The sequence below is a fragment of the Protopterus annectens genome, chromosome 2.part1 (genome assembly GCF_019279795.1).
Source record: "Protopterus annectens isolate FY-2018-M chromosome 2.part1, PAN1.0, whole genome shotgun sequence".
Taxonomy (NCBI): Eukaryota; Metazoa; Chordata; order Ceratodontiformes; family Protopteridae; genus Protopterus; species Protopterus annectens.
The window spans coordinates 931778923-931803200 of record NC_056729.1 but is presented as its reverse complement, the minus strand read 5'-3'; the positions used below and the strand labels follow the sequence as shown (position 1 = coordinate 931803200).

General features: G+C 40.0%; 1 protein-coding gene across 1 annotated transcript in view; it reads right to left on the bottom strand.

Moving 5' to 3' along the window:
• NEK1 (NIMA related kinase 1) overlaps nucleotides 1-24278 on the bottom strand; it is a gene marked incomplete in the record, with an annotated part of 3475820 nt that overhangs the window by 2384798 nt on the left and 1066744 nt on the right. The window contains 1 exon segment of the mRNA XM_044062568.1: nucleotides 4171-4328. Coding sequence (XP_043918503.1) covers nucleotides 4171-4328 — 158 coding nt within the window.

The following is a 24278-nucleotide window of genomic DNA, read 5'->3' as shown; positions in this document are numbered from 1 at the left end:
ACCTGCCCTGGAAAGTAACTCATCAATGCAAACTGGACTGCTAACATCTCCTTCATGTTGATATGTAGATGCTGTAGTCTGGCAGGCCACTTGTCTTGTATCCCTTTCCCATTTAGATGGCTCCCAAGCAGTGTCCGAGGCATCTGTCGTTAATCATCTGCTGACTTGGCCCTCTGGGGGAGAGGAGAGTCCTTGTTTAGGTGACATTCCTGAGCCCACCACAAGAATTCCTTTTGAAGGCAAGGCATTATTTGAATGACAGTGTCCAAATCTTGGCAGTGCTGTGTCCATACATTTTGAGATACCATTGCAGCTTCCTCATATGCAGTTTGGCATTGGGAAGCACCAGAATAAGATGCCATGAACCCTAATGCTTGAAGGACTGTCCTTGCAGTCAGCGGACTGATGAGATAGTTGATGGAAGTAAAGTGACAGACTCTTTTGTTTGTCCGCTGTATTCAGTCACACCCAGAAAGCACATGTCTTGAGAGGGTACTAGACTGGACTTTATTTCGTTCACAGAATACCTAGGCATCTTAGCACTGCTATGACATATTCCAGATGCTGTAGAAGGTGTTCTTTTCTTGAGCCAGAATCAGGCAGTGATCCAAGTAAGGATAAATTTGAATGCCTTGAAGCCTGAAGTAGCTATCACTGGAGCCAGAACCTTTGTGAATACTCAATGCAGAGAACTGATAATGCTGCAACTTAGCCTTATGGGCACATGAAGGCAAGCTTCCTTGAGATCCAAAGTTACCATCCAGTGATCCTTGCCCAGCAGAGGTAACAGTTGCACATCTTGAACTTGGGAATGTCCAGATAAGTGTTGAGGATAGATAAATCAAAATTGGTCTCCACGTGTTCCCCTTCTTTGGTACTAGGAACAGGCGAGAATAAAATCGAAGCCCCTTTCTGACAGGGACTGGCTGAATAGCCCCTATCTGGAGTAACTTTTCTTTGTGGAGGAGGAACATCTGGCATGCCTTTGAAAGGGGCATTGTGTGGAAATAAAATCTGTACCCGTGATGAATGATATCCAGCACCCATCTGTCTTGAGTGATTAAATCCCAATTTTCTTTGAAAAGAGACAATCTTCCTCCCAAAGGAGCTGCCAGGCGAGAGTCCACTGGCAGCTGAAAAGGCAGGTCATTGGTTCTGCTTGCGAAGGACTGACCCCTGCCCTCACCAGAAGTCTGAGCAGGTGAACAGTCTGATCTAGGCCTAACCCTAGACTGGGAACCATAAGCAGGATATGTCCACCCCTTAGCAGGCCAATTTCTACTAAACGGCTGCACCTGCAAAAAATATTTAACAGTCTGCATAGACTTAGCTTTGTCCTCCATTTTCTTTAAAACTGCTTCCACAGGCGGTCCAAACAACACATCAGACTGTAAAGGAGCATCCAAAATCCTGGTCTTAACATGCTCAGCTAAATTCTCATCCTTCAACCATGCATGTCTGCGTACAACAGAACTAGTAGCAGCCAGAGGCCTGAACAGCATCAAAACCACACTGCAAAGAATGCTTACCCACTTGTTCAGACTTCCGCCAAAGCACCCACCTTAAATTACAATTGTGAAAGGAGATAATTCTGATATTTCAGCATATGAAATTGACACCTCATGGCTAGAGTGGAAGAAGTATATACTTTCTTACCCCACCTATCCAAAGCCCCTCTTTTTCAGGAGGTACAGGACACTTTTAACAACAGAAGCTTTAACACCTTTAGGCCCCTGAGAAACAGTTTCTGGGTCCGCCTGGGACTCTTAAACAAATACTTATGAGCTTGGCACCCTATAATACCTATCAGGCTTAACAGGAGCAGGAGGCAAGGAATCAGGGTTCAGAGAAGCCTCTGCAAACATCCTCCACCACATTCAACACAGGAGGAATAGCTAAGGGCCTATGCTGAGGCAAAACAAGAATTCCTAAGCCTTTTCTGAGTCAGAGTAATCTTGGCCTTCCCATTTAAAGTGCTCCCTCATGGAGTGAAGAGTCTCTGAAAATGAAAAATCCTCAGGAGGAGAAGCTGAAGGTGGAATCATCCACATCAGAATCAGAATAAGCAGGAAACTCTTGCAAGTCTTCCACAGAAGACTCTGAAGCCTGTGAACACTGTTCAAAACTATCAAACTCCTGTTCCACCCTAGGCCTCTTATCAGGTGGGGCATAGAACCTCTAATCAGAGTAATCAAATCTTCAGCCATTTTAAGCATATGTTTCTTAGGCACAGAGCCGAAATGCCTACAGAAGCTGAACTTGGCCTTCCTCTAAGAAGCTCTGGAAACAGAAGGAGAGGCCCTAACTACCTTGGGAAGAGAGGAAGAACAGTTACCTGAGAAGCCCCTCAGCCTGGCCTACTTCCTGAGAGGGCACATCCTGTAACAGTAAAGTATCTGCCTGAGACTCCATAGAGACTTCTAAAGGACCGACGTCCGGGACTGCCGGTTCCTCACCCTAGACTTCACTGTTTTGTCCTTGCGCTTCTTAGATGTCCGGCGGCATAGTATAAATTACTAGCAGCTCCCAAACACTAACCTAGCACAATGCTCAGGCCCTAAACAAGGTATACACAAGGTATGATAATCCCTATATCTGCTTCCCACAAGAAATACAGTTATTCACTTTTCTGACATAACTCTGTACTCGGTCTGAAACTCAATAGTCAGGACTGCAGCAAGGGAAGACGAAGAACATCTTCACATTTGGTGCCCACTTCAATTTGTTAAACAGGACATAGTGATGACAGTGCAGGCTCAGATGAAGTTAGGCTCGGTGTTACTCTACAGTACTCCCTCATAAAAGGCAGTGCATATAATACAACAAAATATACAGCATGCAACTTCTTTGCAAGTAAGTCAAACTAGTCACACTTGTTGCATACTTTGCAAATTTAAATTATGGAGGGAAAGACAGGGCCAACCATCTGGGAAGTACTACAATAAGGAGAAATATATGCAACATATTTTATGTTCTTTGCAAAGGCAACACAGATAAAGAAGTTATGTCTTACCATAAAATTCCATCTGTGTTGTTGATCTACTAATCCTTGACTGTGAGCTTGGTTCTGAGCATCAGAACCGACTTGGCCATTGTTCAGCTCGCGCCTCCCAAACTCTTGAGCCGGGCTCTACCCATAATGCTCCTCACTAAATTACCTCAGACCTCATTTGCCGCTTTGTGTAGCTGATACAATTGCAGCTGTTTAAATAGGGATTTGACTAAATGGGACTTCTAAATTGTGCATTCATTACACGCGTCAGTGAAACGCATGTATCCCAAGCTGCAACATGCTCAATAAAACAGTGACGGACAACTGTCTTGCCTTCAAAAATAAGGCTACAAAAAATTCAACATTCTCAGAAGTAAAAGCTCCTCTTCTACTGATGGCACAGACCCAGTTTGTGCTTTTTAAGGATACAATCAAGTAAAACAATTTAAAACATAAATGGGAACTGCATAGGCAAGACATCTCTTTTAAGGAGTGCATTGGACACCCATGGTACAATTTACCTTTGATGAGGAAGACAAGTTAGTGAAAATTAGAAATCTAAACTCATATTTCCCAAAATTATAACATGCAGTTCTGCAAAACTACATCTAAAATCAAATGACAGTAAAAAAAACTGCAAATAACCACCCTATACCAAATACGCATTTTCAGATGCAGTCATTCTATAACAGATTTTGTTTTCTTTATGCTGTTAAATTAAGCAAACCACTATGGACAAGTGCTACCACATGAATGATGCTAGTTTAGTTACGCTGCAAAACTCATGTACTGATTTTTCATGAAATTTATTTTTCCTTGCTTATGACAAAATTATTAGAATTTTTTTTTTTTCTTTTAAGTTCATTTGTTAACCAAGTAAAGCTACTAAGCACAAATCTCTTCTCAATGACAAAAAAGGAGGAGCACTGTCTGGTTAACTGACTTGCTTGGCATCATACACTAGAAAAATGTAAACTGACAGAATCAAACCTAGAACAACAGGAGACAGTTTGCTAGCAGCTCTTAGCCTTAATCCACTGTGCTAAAGCACAAGACAGTTCTTAACAGACTAAAGCAACAGTTATCACCAATTAACAAGACAGCAGTAGTGGAGCATAGAATTAAAAAAAATCTGTACCTAATGTAGATCCTACAAGTAGAAAAGATTAGTATCTCACCTGTTTATACTTAACTAATGGCTTCCTATCAAACATTTTTTTTGCAGAATCTCCTGATTTCTTGACAGCTAAAGGCACTCCATATTTGGCAGCAGGTTTTGTAATTTTCTGAGCAGGTGCTACTGAAGGAGAGACTGGCCCCACAGCTGGTCGTTTTGCTTAAACATTAGAGGAGAACAAAAAATGAGACATTTTAAATGCTCTTGTGCCTGAAATAATGCAGATAAATATAAATATATCCTGTAATTACTAAACATGTAAACAAAATAAACTAGCCTTGTACATAACACAGAGATGATGCATAATACTGCAATGAGCTAATATACAAAATACAATTCACCAGATCATTACAGACACAATTCTCAAAGATGAACTGCTTGCAACTACGAAGAATGACTCCCCTCTGAGAAGTGTTCGACTGATGGCTATTCTACCATCACCCAGTTGGCACATTTGTTCTAGTGGAATGAGTTCTGGTGTTTCAAGGATGGATAATGGTCCAGCTGCCCATTTGTTCCTCTCTGGGAAATACATTCAGCCCAGTGTGCCTATGTTAGATGCAGGTGGTAGGCAGCAGGCCAGCTTGCTGGACTTGGGGGTAGACCATCTTCGCCCCTTTGCAGCACCCTGTCCCTTGGGGGGGCTCCTCCAAGCCTATAATCATCAATTTCCCATTGGCTGCCTTCTGCAAAAGCAGTATTGCAGTGCAGGCTTGGAAATCAAGTAGGGGAACACCTTGAGCTCCTGCTAGGTGTCATCCATAAAGCAAGCCACAGCCTCCTCTCCCAGGATGAGTCAGTCAGCTACAATTACTAACTCTCATCCTTCCTGGCTATCTCCTACAGGCTTGTGTGAGTAAGCACAAAATGATCATTTTGTGAAATCACCCCCCTTCAACTATTTAAATTAACTGGCCATCCTACTGTATTCCACAGTACCAGAATACAAAAGTGACCACCCCCTTTCAATCTATCTTGCTGTTTTAAAAATAGTGACTCACCACTAAAACTTAACTTTTTAGGCAGGTAAAACTAAAGTTACTTACTTTCACATTTAACTCCTCTAGTGCACACTGCAGTGTTTAGGATAAACTATTTTTTTCATCTTACCTTTAAGCATCCATGTGACTAGCACTTGCTTTAAAACCTGCTGGAAAGCACTAGGAAGTCTTAAACTGATACAAGCACTCAACTCTCCTCGTTAATAAGGAGAAATTAATTGTAGGCACTAAACAGCCTATAACTGCAAAGTACCTTGCTAAGGTAAGGGAAAACAGCTTTTGTACTTTACAAAAAAAAAAAAAAAGCACCAAACCAGGCATGTCCAAGGATCAGCTTCCAGTGATTTCTCCTGTCCACATGGTGAATCTGGGCATACTGGGGCAATGCAGCAATTGCCTCATGTACATAGACAACCTCCTCCTCCTACCACCCAACACTACAACCTGCTAAAGATGCACTTACTTAGCCAAATTGGAAGCAAAGCTCTCTCCACCCAAGATTGTGCTAGACAGTCAAGAGGAGAAGGTTAACACCCGCACTACACCTCAAGGAATACAGAGCCCTTCTAAACCCACACCACCAACACCCACAAATAGCAACACTAAACCCACATATGTGGAGGCCCTTAACAGTAACCTGTCCAAGCAACAAGGACCTCCAAAGCTGAAACACAAACACCAATCACAACCAAAGTGTCACATAGCTCACAACACCAGTGTGCCACCCAAAAACAGCCCCTAGGGCAAGACAACGTACCCAACACATTAGTCATAGGTGACTCTATAGTCAGGCACACTGATGTCCCACTCACCAGGCTGAACAAGGAGAAAATTACAGTCGTCTGCCTGTTGGTGCCAGGATTCGCCACATAATGAATGCACGCAAGTCACTCCAAGTACAAATATGACTGTCACTGCCCATGTTGGAGTGAATGACTTGAGACGTACCTCTGTGGACTACATGAAAAGAGACGTGGAAGAGCTTTCAGATCATGTGGCCCAGGCAGGTATGACCCTAGCCCTGAACAGCATCCTGCCTTTGCCCAGAATTATACCACAGTATAAGGACAAAATGACTGACTTCAACAATTGGCTAAGCTTCTGGTGTCATTCAAAGGGGATCCAGTATCTGTCTGCCTGGGACGACATGATCGACAGACCATGATGGTTTGTCAGAAATGGTCTGCACCTGTCGCCCCTGGGATTCAGGTTACTGGCTCTTGCCACCCCTATAGTGCCTTTTTTAGGCAAAGTTCAAAGGACAAAACCACCATCGTAACAGGTACAAGCATGCAAAATCTGAAGGTAATGCTACTCAATGCTAGAAGTCTAAACCTCAAAATGCACTCTCTCGAGGCACTCCTAAAAATGGAGAACATCGATATCTGTGCAGTAACTGAGACCTGGTTCAAGGCTCCAGAGAGCAACCATGCAATACCAGGCTACAACTCTTGCCACACTTTTCGGCCACCAAACCAGGATCGAAACACTAAAGGTGGAGGGAGTGTCCATATTCACCAAGGATATTCACAACACCTGGCTAGCTGCCCAACACAATGCGTTTGAAATTCTCCAGGTGCAACTAACACTAGGTAAGACTGCAATCCAAATTGTAGCTTGATACAGATCCCCCACCATGCCCCAAGATTCTCACTACACCTTTCTAAACATGCTGGAAAATATTAAGATACAACCAAACACCCTAATACTGGGTGAGTTTAACTACCCTGCCATTAACTGGGAAAACTACTCATGTACCAACATCTTTGCCAAACAGTTCTTGGAATTCATAAATTCCAACGCCCTGGATCAACTAATCCTTAGTCCCACTAGGGGCTCCAATATCCCAGACCTGGTCATTACCAACCTGGGAAATCGATGCTCCACGCCTATGGTCACCCCCTCGTTGGTCAGGTCTGACCATAAGCTAATCACCCTTGACATCCACATCCCACCCCCATCACCCCAGTAAGGAAACCTCCATAAAAAACTTCTCCAAAGCCAACTTCATGCTACTCAACTCAGAAGTGACAAACTTCATAACACCCATGCAGACAGGAACTGAAAGTTCGACTGCTGAAACCTACACTAAGACACTGTATGAGCACATCCGCTCATGCATGAATTGTGCCCTACCCAAAAGAACCAAGACGCTCTCCTTCAAAAAAGGAAGCCAATCTGGTGGTCCCTTGCCATAAACAAACTTTACAACAAAAGGAAGAAACTGTTGCAGAAAAGAGGAAAATCCCAGGATGCAAAAAACTCCCTTACCAGCCTCAGTAAGAAGCTGAGATCCCTCATAAAATCATCCAAAGCTAGTTACGAAAATAAAATTGCCAAAATATCCAAAGACAACCACAAGGCATTCTATAGCTATGTAAAGAATCGAAATGGCAATGCTCAGATCTGCTCTGAGCTACAACAGATTGGCATTAAATATACTGATCCCAAGGATATTGCCAATATCCTGGCAGATCGATTCAGTGCAAACTTCACACCCCTCTCACCCCCTAAATGGCACATCTCAATACCGAAAGACTGCCAAATTCTTGTAATAACAGTCACACAGGTAAAAAATGCACTCTCCAAAGCTAGGACTACAGCTTCCAAGGGACCAGTTGACATCCCAGGCTATGTACTACAAGAACTACAAAATGAACTGGCACCTCACCTAAGTGTCATGTTTAATCATACAAGGAAGCAGACAACTACCTCGCAAAGTGAAACAATAAAGCCGCGGAGGGAATTAATGCAGCAAAACACTTTTATTGAAGTATAAAAAACACCATTAACGTAGTTAAAAATCCGTTTTCATTTCAACAACTTCATCAAATGGGGGCTGAAGCATAACTCATCATGTTAAATACTCAAAAATAAATGACATCATAAATTAATTATCCAATGAAGAGCCATTAAAATTCAGTCAAATGTTTTCCATCAGTCCTTTTGTAACACAGAATCTAAACCTGACACAACCCTATGAAAACAAGACACATAATGTAAAAATGCACCTATAAAGTTAACAGCAGCAAAGCACAATTAAAAATGTAATAATTTAATCCTTAAAAACATTTCTATTTTAAAACATCCTATATAAGACAACATATCTCCCACATAAATAAAAAACTGAAATTCTATGTGCATGACAGTGAAGCCAAGGGAGCAGTCCTGTGTATATATACTTATTTGTCCACTCTCAATTTTAAAAGTGGGGCAAGGGAAACATGTTCATTTAAGCCCGGTTTCCTGTTGAATTCCAGAGACAATTGCCACCACAATTCTCTGTACTTGATGGTTTCTTCCCACATGCCCCCTCTTTTATCCATGCTAATTTTTCCAAAACAAAAAATCTAAAAAAAGCACTAGGGCGTTCCAGTGAAAGTTTGTACAAGGCATTACTGACCTTCTTAGTTTATATATTGTACTTGTGTTCATAAATTCTCCTTTTAAGCTTTCTCTCTGTTTTTCCTATATAGAAAGCCTGGCAGGCTTGACATAATGCTAAGTATACTAGGCCACTAGACTCACACTTATAATATGCCATACTATTTAAAGTAGTGTTTCTACATTCTAAAACAATGCTTTCTTTGTTACTGATAAATTTATACTGGCAGCATCTGCCACATTTAAATGTACCAAATCTCTTTTTGTTATTATTATTACTACTCCCATTAATCTTGTTATTTTTATATAGGTAATTTATTTTTTTATTTATTTTATTTTACATTTGTTGACCGGGCTAGTCTAGCTGGACATATTTCCATTTTCAGTAGAGGCCCGGGGAGAAAAGCTCTACACAGATATACAAAGTATAAAAATATTGTTACAAGGTAAGTAAAGGATTAATAAACAATAAAACAGATGTTTTTTCATTCTAGATATAAAGTAGCAATAAACAGAATATTACTTAAGGAAGCTAAAAACAGTTGTAGTACAGGAGAGTTACGTACAATACTTCACATCAGGTACAAGGATTTAAGCAATAGGTTAGAGTTTAACTAGTGACAGTCTTATTTACAAGACTAAGTGTTTAGAAAAGAGGAAGTTAGGTTAGAAGAGGAAGAAACAGGGGTGATGAGGGTGGTTAGTCAGGGTTACTACAAGGGCAAAGCCAGTGCTTTTGGAGGTGTTTTTTAAGTTCTAGTTTGAAAAGTGGAAGGATGTTATTAGAGTTAGTTCATTGGGTAGCAGGTTCCAGTTTTTTCCTGCTGTGTTGGTAAACAGAGAGTCACCAGCTGCATTATTAGACTTTCTTAAGCTAGCAAGGAGTTTGTTAGAAGAATGTAGGGAGTTCAGATTATTGTATGGGACTAGGAGTTTTGAGAGTATAGGGGTATTATTGTGTTGGTGAAATATCTTGTGGGCAATTGTGAGCTGGGGGATTTTCAGATGGTTTTGGAATTCAAGCCAGTCGAGTTGCCTGAGATTAGAGCAGGGGTGGGTTCTAAAGGGATTGCCAGTAGCGAATCTGGCAATGTTATTATAGGAAGTTGCTAATTTGTTAAGGTTAGTTTTTTTAAGGTTGGTAAATATAGGTGAAGCATACAGAAGGGTTGAAATTAGATGGGAGTGAGCAATCTTGGCTCTAGCTGTTGAGGTTAAAAAAGGTTTTATTCTATATAAGGAACCTATTTTTCTGTTGATTATTTTAAAGGTGTTGTTTATATGGTAATCAAATGAGAGATTATTGTCAATGGTAATTTCTAAAAGTTTAGTGGTAGAGTCTGGGAGAATAACAGTGCCATTATTTGAAAAGATTGGGAAATCTAAGGGGGGGGGACTAGTAGTGGGTGTAAAGAGAAGGAGTTTAGTTTTTTTAGCATTAAGTAAGAGGCAATGTTTGGTAAACCATGTTTCTACAGTGTTGAAAACATTTTGAGTAAGAGAATGAAGTTCAAATGGAGAGGTTGCTGAACAAATTAGTGTGGAGTCATCTGCATATTGAATACAGGTGGCTTCAGGGATTGCTACATGGATATCATTAATAAACAGTGAGAAAAGAAGTGGTCCTAGAATGGAGCCCTGAGGGATCCCGATGGTGACAGGTAAAAAGGATGAGATTTGATTTTCCCAGAGGACTACTTGTTGTCTGTTGCTGAGATGCGATGTAAACCACTTAATGGCCAGAGAGTCAAAGGAAAGAGATTCAAAAACATTGATTAAGCGGGTATGGTTAATTATGTCGAAAGCTTTAGAGAGGTCAATAAAGAGTGCAGATGAGAGGATGTTGTTGTTACGGTTTCTATTGATGGTATCTGTGAAGGATAGAAGGGCAGTAGTGGTACTATGTGATGGCCTAAAGCCATGCTGACAGTTTGCTATTAAGTTATGTAGAGAGAGATGATGTAGAAGTTGTTGGTGAATGCATTTTTCCATAATTTTAGCTAAGGGTGATAGGAGAGCAATTGGCCGATAGAGTAGTCATTAGAGTTTCCACCTTTATGTAAGGGGTAATGTGAGAGATTTTCCAAATATCTGGGATGGTTCCTTCTTGGATTGTCCTATTTATAAGGATAGATATAGGGTAGGCAATTACTTTGGCTACTTTTTGGAGATATTGGGAAGGAAGTTGGTCAGCAGATGGAGTACATGGCTTAACTTTGTGAAGAAATTTATAGATGAGAGAAGTAGAGATGGGTAGTTGTTTAAATTGAGAAAAAGAGTGTGTTAAGTTGCTGGGAAGGCTGGAGTTTTCAGAGCTAAGATGACTATCTAGAGATTGTATAGTCTCAGTGAAGAAAGAGTTAAAGATATTGGCAGTTTGATGGGGGAGTATTTGGATCTGCATCAAGTGGGGTGGGTGTTTGGGACTTCCCTGGGGAAAGGAGCTTATTAATGCAGGACCAGAACTTTTGAAGATTATTTTGATGAGTTTGTTGAAGTTTACAGTAATAGTTTCTTTTATCTGTGAGTATTGCTTTTTTTGTGCTGTTTCTAAGCTGCCTAAATTGTAGAAGATCAGAACTATTTCTACGGGATCTCCATTTAGCCCAGACTTTGTTCCTAAGTAGAATTTGGTTTCTAGTTTCATTAGAAAGCCAAGGGGCTGGGTTAGACTTCATTCTTATGGAACGTTTAGGAGCATGTTTATACAGGATAGAGAAGAATAAAGTGTTAAAATACTTTACAGCCTCTTCAAGTGGAAGGGATTTTAAAGGGTTCTAGTTACATGCTCTAAGCTCAGTTTGGAATAATTCTGCCTTAAAGTGTTTGGTAGAGCGTACTGTCCTAATGATGGGGAGGTTTGGAAAATCCTTTTTTTCTCTTGTGATGTATGTCAAGGAATGATCACTTAGATCATCTGGTAGAGTTCCTACTTTATAAGTTTGTTTCACATTATGAGTATCCAGTCTAAGGTACTCTCTTTCTTATTAGGTTTGTTAATTCTGGTTGTAGAGGTTGTCCCATCTTCATAAATAATTTCCCATCTTCATAAATAATTTCTTCCAGTAGAGGTAATCTTTCAGATTTCTTGCATTTTTGTAGACAACTTTAAATTTCTCATTTTTTAACGCATCTAAATCAGTAAAAAGCATGAATTTACTCCAACCTTTGTTAAGAATGTGTCTAACCAATCCTGAACCCCCATTATATTAAAATATAATGGACTTGACAAAGTCATCTGACTCCATACTACATGCAAATTTACTTAATGAAACATCTTGACCTAAAATAGGCCCCTATCTTCCATTCCTCTCTCTCATAACTTTTTTCATCAATAAATTGTCAGGATAGCCTCTATCTTTGAACATTTGTTTAAGCAATGCAACCTCATCAATAAAATCTTTATAACTGGAAGTCATACGACTCACTCTAATAAATTGTCCTTTGACAATATTTTCTTTAAAGTGGGGGGTGCCCACTATTAAAATGTAAATATGCATTACAATATGTTTTTTTCCTAAAAATCTAGAGTGAAAGGCATTATTTTTTTTATAAACGTCCACATCAAGGTACTGTAACTTATCCAGAGAAGAATTATAAGTGGACTTTAAAAATGCCGTACTGTTGTTTAAAAATTCAATAAAACATTGTACTTCATCCTCTAATCCAGTCCAAAGAATAACTATATCATCCAAGAATCTCTTATACATACTCCAATTGTTTTTGTATATGGATTCTACGATACATTTTCTTCCCATTTCGCTAGATCCAGGTTAGCATAAGTGGGTGCACAAACTGCACCCATAGCCACACCTTTTATTTGGTGAAAAAAATTGCCGTTAAAATATATATAATTATATTTCAATACCAATTCAATTAAGTGCATAATCAATATGCATTCATCACTTGACAGTGTCCCATCTACATAAATAATTTCTTCCAGTAAGGACAAGCCTTCATGGTGGGGTATACATGTAAATAAATCAACTATATCAATGGTAAGGAAGCCCAGATTGTCTTTAAACAAGTCTTGTTTAAGGTTTCTTAGCAGGTCCCATGAATCCCTCAAAATGTTTTGTCTCAACCATAAATGTTTAACTTTAGTGTCAACTAGTTTTTCCAAAAGCATAGTTTTTGAACCCTCAGCAGATACAACACCCCTTAAAGGAGGGTCTCTCTCATCCTTATGTATCTTAGGGATACCAAAAATAGTGGGAAGTTTTCTAATGAACTAATAATTAAAAAACTCGATAGAGACCTTAGGGATGATAAGAATAATGTTAATTACCCATTTCCTAAAACTGGTAAAAGGCTGGTGAGTTGGGGTGACAAGAATGAGGGTATAGATTGGAATCAGATAAATAATAATGTTGAACAGAATGAATATGGATGTGTAGGTGATGGAGTGTCGGAGCTGGATGATGTTACCGAATACCCACCCTTGCGTAAATCTGAAAGGATCAGAAACAAGGAAGGGCAGCACCAATATTACAATGCAAATTTTCGGGGAGCCCGGGGGAGGGGGAGGCATTAAATTCTTTATGTACCCCCCCGCTCCGACATAAACTCATTTTGCACAATGGTGTCACAGTCTAACACACTTAAATTCAGCAGTAATGGCTTTACTATTTATAATTTTAGTAATATTAATTTGAAAAATGAGCATTTTAAGTTATTATCCAAGGGAATAAAATTTATCCCGAACAGAAGGGGTGACATAGCAAGAACACTAATGGATATTAAACTGTTTATGAGGAAATTAAATTTTCAGGTGTTCTTTAATCAGGCAAATGTTAATGTAAAGGAAAAAGAGACACATACAAATCTAAGAAGGAGAAGTACTTTCAATCCTTCCCCTCACCCACAGATTAGAAACTTTGAAAACTTGATAGAAAATTAAGTTCGGAGAGTTTATGGTAAAATAAGATACAGGCAGAATATCCCTCCAAATGAGCTGAAGTTTTATATGAACTAAGGGATGATGCATCCATTAGAATTATGAAACCTGACAAAGGTGGGGGTATGGTTATCATGGACACACTGATTTATGAGTCTACAATGAATGAAGCGCTAATGGATACGAATAAATATGTGGTTGTCTCTAAGAACGAGATTAATACATCTTACAGTAGAATTGATATGGTCTAGGAAGATCTCCTTATGGAAGGGCTTATTGATTCTAAAACCAAAGGTTTCTTAACAGTGGAAAAACCAAAAATTCCCACTATTTTTGGTATCCCTAAGATACATAAGGATGAGAGAGACCCTCCTTTAAGGGTTATTGTATCTGCTGAGGGTTCAAAAACTGTGTGTTTGGCAAAACTAGTTGACACTAAACTTAACATTTATGGTTGAGGAGACTAAACATTTTGAGGAATTCATGGGACCTGCTAAGAAACCTTAAACAAGACTTATTTAAAGACAATATGGGCTTCCTTACCCGATATAGCTGATTTATTTACATGTATACCTCACCAGGAAGGCTTGTCCTTACTGGAAGAAATTATTTATAAAGATAGGACACTGTCAAGTAATGAATGCATATTGATTATGCACTTAACTGAATTGGTATTGAAATATAATTGTATATATTTTAACAGTGAATTTTTTCACCAAATAAAAGGTGTGGCTATGGGTGCAGTTTGTGCACCCACTTATGCTAACCTGGTTCTAGCGAAATGGGAGGAAAAATATATCTTAGACTCCATATACAAAAACAACTGGAGTATGTATAAGAGATTTGTGGATGATATAGTTATTCTTTGGACTGGGTTAGAGGATGAAGTACAATGTTTTATTGAATTTTTAAACGGCACGGAATTTTTAAAGTTCACTTATAATTATTCTTTGGATAAGTTACAGTACCTTGATGTGGAAGTTTATAAAGAAAATAATGCCTTTCACTCTAAGATTTTTAGGGAAAGAACATATTGTAACGCATATTTACATTTTAATAGTGGGCACCCCATCCCCACTTTAAAGAAAATATTGTCAAAGGACAATTTATTAGAGTGAGTCGTATGACTTCCAATAATAAAGATTTTATTGATGAGGTTGCATTGCTTAAACAAATGTTCAAAGACAGAGGCTATCCTGACAATTTATTGACAAAAATTGAGAATGAAGTTATGAAAGAGAGGAATGGAAGATATGGGCCTATTTTAGGTCAAGATGTTTCATTAAGTAACTCTGCATGTAGTAAAGAGTCAGATGACTTTGTCAAGTCCATTATATTGAGATCTAATGGGGGTTCAGGATTAGACACATTCTTAACAAAGAATGGAATAAATTCATGCTTTTTACCAATTTAGATGTATTAAAAAAATGAGAAAATTAAAGTTGTCTACAAAAATGCAAGAAATCTGAAATATTACCTATATAAAAAAAGATTAATGGGAGTAGTAATAATAATAACAAAAAAAGATTTGGTACATTTAAATGTGGCAGATGCTGTCAGTGTAAATTTATCAGTAACAAAGAAAGCATTGTTTTAGAATGTAGAAACACTACTTTAAATAGTATGGCATATTATAAGTGTGAGTCTAGTGGCCTAGTATACTTAGCATTATGTTAAGCCTGTCAGGCTTTCTATATAAGAAAAACAGAGAGAAAGCTTAAAAGGAGAATTTATTAACACATGTATGACATACAAACTAAAGAGGACAGTAATGCCTTGTACAAACATTCACTGGAATGCCCTAATGCTTTTTTTAGATTTTTTGTTTTGGAAAAAAATTAGCATGGATAAAAGAGGGGACATGTAGGAAGAAACCATCGAATACAGAGAATTGTGGTGGCAATTGTCCCTGGAATCCAACAGGAAACCGGGCTTAAATGAACGTTTCCCTTGCCCCACTTTTAAAATTGAGAGCGGCCAAATTATAAGTATATATACACAGCACTGCTTCCTTGGATTCATGGTCATGCACATAGCACTTTAGTTTTTATTGATGTAGGTGATATGTTGTGTTACATAGGATGTTTTAAAACAGAAATGTTTTTAAGGATTAAATTATGACATTTTTAATTGTGCTTTGCTGCTGTTAACTTTATAGGTGCATTTTTACATTGTGTCTTGTTTTCATAGGGTTGTGTCAGGTTTCGATTCTGTTACAAAAGGACTGATGGAAAACATTTGACTGAATTTTAATGGATCTTCATTGGATAATTAATGTATGATGTCATTTATTTTTATGAGTTATGCTTCAGCCCACATCTGATGAAGTTGAAACGAAAACAGATTTTTAACTACGTTAATGGTGTTTTTTTATACTTCAATAAAAGTGTTTTGCTGCATTAATTCCCTCTGAGGCTTTATTGTTTCACTTTGCGAGATAGTTCTCTGCTTCCTTGTTTGGTTTTATCACCTCGTTTTTGCCTTACTTTGGTTTTTATGTTTAATCATAGCTTCACCTCAGGCTTCGTGCCCACTAATTGGTGCACAGCAACAGTTATACCACTCCACAAGGGGGATCCACCTTGGATCCCGGGAACAACCTCCCCATCAGTCTGACGAGCCTGATCTGTAAGGCCATGGAACGTATTATGATAGAACTTATAAACAAAGGTATTGGCAACCTTTAAACACTGGACCCCATGCAGTTCGTGTTCGTGAAGGGCCGATCTTGTCTCCTGAACCTGACTGACTTCTTCGAATCAGTCTCCAGAGCCTTGGACAAGGGTAAGGTGGTCCACACAGCCTATCTGGACCTCACCAAGGCCTTCAACACCATCCCCCCACTCTGGAATTATAGATAAACTTACTAAGCTGGGCATTATTCCCTACATCACTCGATGGGTTGCCAACTGGCTTACTGACAGAACCCACACTGTAAAGTTAGCAGCCTCCAAATCCAGCTCCAGAGAAGTGACAAGTGAAGTACCTCAGGGTTCAGTCCTGGGACCGCTCTCGTTTGGCATCTACTTCTCTGAAGTACAGGCCAACACTAAGGGACTCTAGCTAACAAAGTTCGCAGATGACTGCAAACTGGTAGCCATTACTGAATCCCCAAATGATGTGGATATTCTACAAAAAGGCCTTACAGAAACAGATGCTTGGTGCCAGAGTGATGGGGTCAAGCTCAATGTCAAGAAATGTATAGTTATCCCCTTGGGAAAAACCATGTACCCGTGAATTACCACATAGGTGGCAGTACACTAAACACTGAAAGTGCGATAAGAGACTTAGGGACACAGGTGGACAGTGGTCTCACCTTCGATAACCACATTGCCACAACAGTCAGGAAATCCTTCTTTGTGGCACACCATCACTAAGGGCTTTTCATCCAGAAAAAAGGAGGTCATTGTCCCACTGTACTCATCCCTCATTAGACCCATTAAAGAATACAACACCCTGTTTGGTATGTACCTCTCAAGACATCTGCAACTGGAAAGGCTGCAGAAATACCTCACTAAAAGAATCACAAGCCTAAAGCAATTGCCCTATGTTGACTGTCTAAAAAAACTCCACCTATACTCTGTAGCATATCGTCTACTCAGAGGCGATCTCTGCTTAACATACAAGGCCATGTCAAACCCAGAGCTGTTGGACATGCTACACTTAAATAAATCCCAATCCCTCAAAGAGACACGCTCTAGGGATCTAAACCTTGTCATCACAATGAACAAAACATGCTGGAGGGATAGGTTCCTGACCAAGAGATTCCCCAGACTCTGGAATAGACTGTCCATACATGTCAAGCAGAGCATCTCTTTGGCCCTCTTCAAAGGAACCTTGATGATTGGATGGGAGACAGGAAATTCACCCTGGGGATCAAGTCAGTCGCCCTGCTAGAGAGGAGTCCAGGGAATTAAATACTGTGTGAAGAAATAGCCAGGGAATTGTTATGGCTAGGATTGTATATGCCCTAGGGTTGATAGCTTAGTACCAACCTATGAACATGAGCCATTAATTGAATTTTATATCAGAGCTCATGCAAAAGCAGTATTTGAGAAGTTTTCTAAAAGAAAATCTAAGGGATAGCTGCCTCAAGGAAAGTGGATATTCCTTCAGTGTAATGATGCACAAGATTTAAATGTGGCATCATTATGATTGCTTTCTTACTAGGAAGGACTGCACCAGGCATGCATTTGTGGAGCATAGGCATATGGTGGCATACACAAGTGCACTACTTCTAACAGGGATGGGCTTTTTTTCAGAATAGCATAGTACATTACATTGTTGGTAGTTTTTTTTTTTTTAGGATAGTACTGGTTAATTACAGAATTCTATCCAACAAGTGGCATCAAGTACAATGGGTGATGGATTTTTGCTGAGTGACCAGGTACAAACTTTTCAGTTTTGCAGTAAACTGACTTATAAAGACAGATTAGGGCAAGGCCCGATTAGCACATTAAGCATGAAAATCAGTTAGAAACGTAACAGTTCTATATGTGGAGAGATGAAACTGGGTGGTCAAACATCTCACCCTTGCAGAGAGAGACCAATGCTTTGTTTACTCTGTGTGAGTGTGTGTGTGTGTGTGTGTGTGTGTGTGTGTGTGTGTGTGTGTGTGTGTGTATGTGTGTTCATTTTTGTGTGTAATTGAATAACAAACTTGTAATCAAGGTGTAAACTGAAAGTTTACTAAATCACATAAATCTCAGTCTGGATCCAGTCTTCTGAATGGATTCGGAATAATGAGTATATGTATGGATTACATTGGCTGCCAGACAATAGCACTGCCATGAAGCTGACTGCTTATGTTCTTGATAACTAGGAACTAAACCATACTCTTAACAGGTAAAATAAAACATTTCAAAGCTTTACTGGAAAAAGCTCACCCAGACTCTGCCACAGCTTGCTGTGAGGGAAGGTTAGTTTGCTTTTGATTTCTTGTAATTTATTACTTAATTGCCTTTTTCTATTTTGTGATTTGTTTCTTTACACTGTGTTTTACTTGTATTCTTTTTTAATTGCATATTAAAACTTGAAGAAACCACTGCTCTGTCTCTTATGAGTCAGACAGAAAATAGAACAGGTCAATTAGAGTCACACAGACCTTAGAACAGGTCAATTAAGGTTGATCACCTTTGAACTGAGGGGGTGGAGCTAGGAAATAAACCTTCTATTTAATAGCTAAGATAACACATTTCAAAGCTTTACTGATAAAAGCTCGCCCAGACTTTGCCACAGCTTGCTGTGAGGGAAAGGTTAGTTTGCTTTTGATTTCCTGTACTTTGTATTACTTTATTGCCTTTTTCTACTTTGTATATTGTGATGTTTTTTTACACTGTGTTTTACTTGTATTCAGCTTTTAACTGCATATTAAAACTGTAAAAGAGACCACAGCTCTGTCTCTTGTGAGTCAGACAGAATTTTTCCGCTATCCCACACTGTCAGTGCTGTATTCTTCAAACACCACTGTCTTTCTAGTTGCCTGCCCCTTATGTTAATTGGACCCTATAGCTCCTTCCCTCTCTCCTTTCACTGGCTGGTGTGAGGAAGCATGGAATTATTTTGTGAAATCACTTCCCTTCAACTATTTAAATTTACTGTCCATCCCACTGTATTCCATACTACCAGAATACAGAAGTGACCATCATTTTCAATCTGTCTTGCTTTTTTAAAAACAGTGGCTCACCACTTAGATAGCTAAAACTTAAGTTACCCACTTTTAGAGTATAGGGGCATTATTTCCTGGAGACTGCTGATCCTCAGAAAGCCTAATAACTGCTTTACAGGTGACAACTTAGAATATGTGTTCATATTCTGGTCCTGGTGAGAGAAGGAGCAGACTGCATTGATTCCTAATTGTTTCTGGTTGGAGAGTGAGTGTCTGTGCTTAACGTTCCTGATCGGTCTGACTGCTTTTCAAAGCATCTAGCAGGAAAAGGCTACAAAAGCCTACATACCCTTACCTCATCTGGGACAAGAGACTGTGGATCACCAGACTGTGGCCTATTCTCATCTTGGGATTGGTGCTAATATTTTGCTTCTGGTGAGAGAAGAAGCAAAGAATCATTGTATTCCAACAGACTGAAGCTGTGGTGAAACCTGCATTAGTAGCCAGGAAGTAGCCATTCATGCAACTCCCTCTTTTCATTATTCTTGACAAGCTAATTCTTTGTTTTCAGTAAGTACTGCTTGATTTGTTTCTAACTTTAGAGTATCTGCAGAGTCTACACATTAGTTTCCCCTCAAGTGTTTGGCAGTGCTCTTTACAGACTCAGACACCTTCAGTAACATTTTACCTGTAAAAGTACAACTGAAATTTCTGCAATACCTAGCTTGCACATAGGACAACTAGTTTGCAGCAACAAGCACTGTCCCCATAGTTGCAAACTGGATACTCCTGACAGTGACTGATATTCTCACTACAAGTGTGTAATCAATAAAATAGGGTCTGTTGCCACAGATAAGAACTTCCCTAATGTCTCCGTTACCGCCTTAGTGGAAATGGGCATCCTGAGGCAATGTAGAAATTGCCTCATGTTTACAGACAACCGGTTAATTCTCTAACAAACTGTTAATAGTATGTGAGAGATGTTTTTACACAATGTCACTGGAGGCAAAGCTCTCACATAAAAGGACTCCTAATGTCAATAAGGTTATCAGTAGTACACACACACACTGCACCCATCATGCACAATTCAAAGCAGACATATTGACCCACGTATGCTGAGGTAGTTAAATGTAATCTTCCTAAACCACAAAGACCCCCTAGACGAAGTACACAAAGAATAAGCACATAACAACTACCCTCAGCAGCCCAAAATGTGCTCTTTCAAAACACCCACATCAACGCACAGAGCTATATCTCATCTCATGGAGCCTCTACCTCTAAGCCCATAAGGCAAGCCACCACACAAACCAACATTCTAGTCATTGGAGACTCCATCATGAGACATACTGATGTCCCTCTCACTAGACTGAGTAATGAGAAAGTCATGGTCAGTTGCTTATCAGGGGCAAGGATCCACCACATTAAGCACACACTCAGGTCAATGGACCACAGTTACCAATATGACTCAGTCATAGTCCATGTGGGAGTAAATGACCTGAGACATACCTGCCTGGACTATATGAAGAGAGACATCATGGAGCTCTCGGAACATGGGTCACAGGCTGGTATGAGCCTAGCATTGAGCACCATTTTACCTTCTCCAAGGACGATGCCACAATATGAACAAAAGATGACCATCTTTAATAACTAGCTTAGTTTCTGGTGTGATTCTACGGGGGTACAATATTTGTCAGCATGGAAGGAGGTGGTCAACAGACCACGCTGCTTTGCCAGGGATGGTCTGCATCTCTCCCTCCTAGGCTTCCAAATATCAGCCAAACCACTGTCTTCCGCCATAATGCCTTTTTTAGGCAATGCCAAATTGAAAGTACTTCTGACACAGCAAATTAAAGCCAAGAAAATCTAAAGGTATCACTGCTCATTGCTAGGAGTCTAAACAAAAAGGTTCACTCCCTAGAAGCTCTCTTTACCCTACAGAATGCCGACATTTGTGCAGTCACTGAGACATGGCTTAAAGCCACAGAGAGCACACCAACAGTGCAGTTATAATGCCTACCACACATTTAGGCCAGCTACTTCACAGGCAGAGACTATACACTTCAAGGCTGGTCAAACAGGACAATGCACTTGAGCTGCTCTATGTTCAAATCACCACAGGCAAAACCCAATACCACCTCCTTGCAAGCTACAAGTCCCCCTGTATGACACAGGAAACCCATATCATGTATTATATACAATAATTTAATAGTACAATAGTATACATACAGTAAGATGCAGACTACACATCATATTGTTAGTCTACACAAAGTAGTATTCAGTAATTACCCCACTACTAACTGGGAATCCTATACAACACCAAACGTACATGCACAGAGATTCCTGGATTTTGTAAACACAAACTCCCTCACCCCATCACTCAGATAGTCAATACACCAACCAGGGGTGCAACCATACTGGATCTAGTCCTCACTAATATGGGAGAGTGCTGCACACCCCCCCCCCTACTGTAATGCCTTTCTTGGTAAGGTCAGACCACAAAATGGTCTCCTTTGAAGTAAAAATAAAACTTGGACCTCCAGGTACACCTGGAATATTCAGGAACTATTCTAAGGCTAATCTCCTACTATTAAGCAAGAACCTGGCAAAATTTCAAGCCCTCATAAAGCCTGAGAACACTGCTGCCTATGCAGAACTATTCACAGAAACCCTGTACAAGCATGCTAATGGCTGCATAGAGGCAGCTGTACCCACCAGGAAGAAGTACAGAACTAACTCAAATACAAGCCACCCTGGTGGAATCACAAAATTAACAGGCTATACAGCAGGAGAAAGAAAAATCATGGCAAAAATTAGAAGGTGCAGCACCCCAGCAGGATAAAAGCACTCTCATCAAACTAAACAAACTCAGAGGACAAATAAAGTTTAACAAAGCCAAATCTGAGGTAAGTTTGTCTCCCAGGCCAAGGGCAATCACAAAGCATACTTTTAGCTATGTCTGCATCCCCAAAGGCAATACCCAAGTGTGTGCAGAGTTCATTGTAAATGGAGCCACCTATACTAAGCCAGGAGACATAGCAAACCTCCTGGCTGACAATTTTAGCTTCAGCTTTACCCCTCTCAACCTTCCCTCAGGAAATATCATCAATTATGACCCCCCCCTCAATAATACCACTAGGGAACAGGTCCTTAATGCTCTCTCTAAAACCAAGAACACTGCATCAATGGGCCCAGACAATATGCCAGGATGCCTTCTAAACAGCATAACATATGACCTATCAGGGTCTCTGGAATTACTATTTAATGGTAGCCTCCAAACAGGCTTTGTGCCTCATGAAAGGAGAAAGACAAGAGTCATCCATCTGCACAAAGATGGGCCATCTACAGACCCTGGCAACTACCGACCCACAAGTCTCACTAGTCTTGTATGTAAAGCCATGAAAAGAATCATGGGGATGATCGATAGACATATAGTAAACCTCCAGATACTGGACCCAACCCAGTTTGGTTTCGTCAAGGGCAGATCATGCCTACTCAACCTAGTGGACTTCTCTGAGAAGGTCAACAAAGCAATGGATGAGGGCAAAATTGTTCACACTGCTTACCCTGACCTGGCCAAGGCATTTGACACAATACCCCACTCAGGCATTGTTGACATACTCAAGAGGTTAGGTACAAACCCGTATGTCACTCGGTGGATAGCCAAATGGCTCAAAGACATGACCAAGGAAGTTAGAATTGGGGAGTCTACCTCTACAAAGAGGCCAGTTACAAGTGGAGTCCCCTCAGGCATTTGCTTCTCAGAAGTCAAGACCAATGTCAGTGGTCTCTGGCTGACTAAATTTGCAGATGACTGCCAATTAGGAGCTGTCATTGAATCTCACACAGACACAAATGTTCTCCAGGAGGGGCTAACACAGACAAACAACTGGTGTCAGAGCCATGGACTAAACTAAATGCCAAGAAATGCGTAATAGTATCCTTTGGGAAGTCATCCATCCCTAGTAGCTATCATATTGACAAAACACCCCTTAGAGTTGACCCAGTAGTCAGGGACATAGGGAAACACACAGATAGTAATATAGCCTTTGACCATCACGTGCCTACAGTGATGAGGAAACCTTTAAATGTTGCGCAACTTATAAACAAAGGTATGGCATCTAAATCCAAGGAAGTCATTGTTTCACTGTATTCGGCATTCATCAGACCTATATCATTGAGTACAATGCCCCCTTTAGTATGTACCTAACCAGGCATATCCAACAACTGGAACATCCACAGAGGTTCCTCACTAAAAGAATACAGGGTGCAAGTAAAATGTCCTATGCAGACCACCTCAAGGCCCTATCCCTATATTGTCTCCTACAGGCTTTTGAAGGCAAATCTATCCCTGGCATACAGGGCATTGTCAGACCCCACTCTGATGGATCTTCTGCATATCCACAAAACAAGCAGCATCAGAATTACCCATTCTAAAGACTTAAACCTTGCCTGTGATATAAACAGGACCTGTTGGAGAGAGGTATGTATCCCAGAGACTTTCCCATCAATGGAATAGGCTCCCCATCTATGTGACGCAGAGGTCCTCCCTAACCCAATTCAAGTGCAACTTTGACAATTGGATGGGAAACTGGAAATTCATCCCTGGTTTGGCACCTATGTCTCTAATGAACACAGGTAACCTGGAAATGATTAATCTCCCAAGCCCATGCTTACAATTATCAAGGGTATCAGAACTTGTCAGAGATTTGAGATGCATGGCTAGACTTTTTAAAGCCTTGTGGTCGTTAGCCTAGTAAACACCTATGAACCTATGACACATGAATATATATGACTCCTATCTTGATAGTATGGGACTCTGAAGTTCCTCCTTCCTTACAATGACATAGAACCTACAGTACAAGACAATCACTGCAAATGAGTCTTTGCAATAAGATTGTGCATTCAACAGTGTTAAAGGCTCCTGACACAGATAGGAGGAGCGCACAGATATTACACTTGGTCAAATCAGCCTTATACGTAGAAACAGAGCGAGAGAGAGATAAAGAAGTGCTGTCTCATTTCCAACACCTAGGCAAAAACAGATGACCAGATTACATTAACTTGCAAATGCAAAAGACAAGAACAACTGGAATCCAAAAACGTACCACGGAGCCCTTGTACCAGCAACAACAAGTAGGTAGTCTTAACGAATTTATTTATCACAACGCTAGCACAAAGGTGCAGCTTCCTCAGAGAAAACAAATTAACAATGAGGTAAA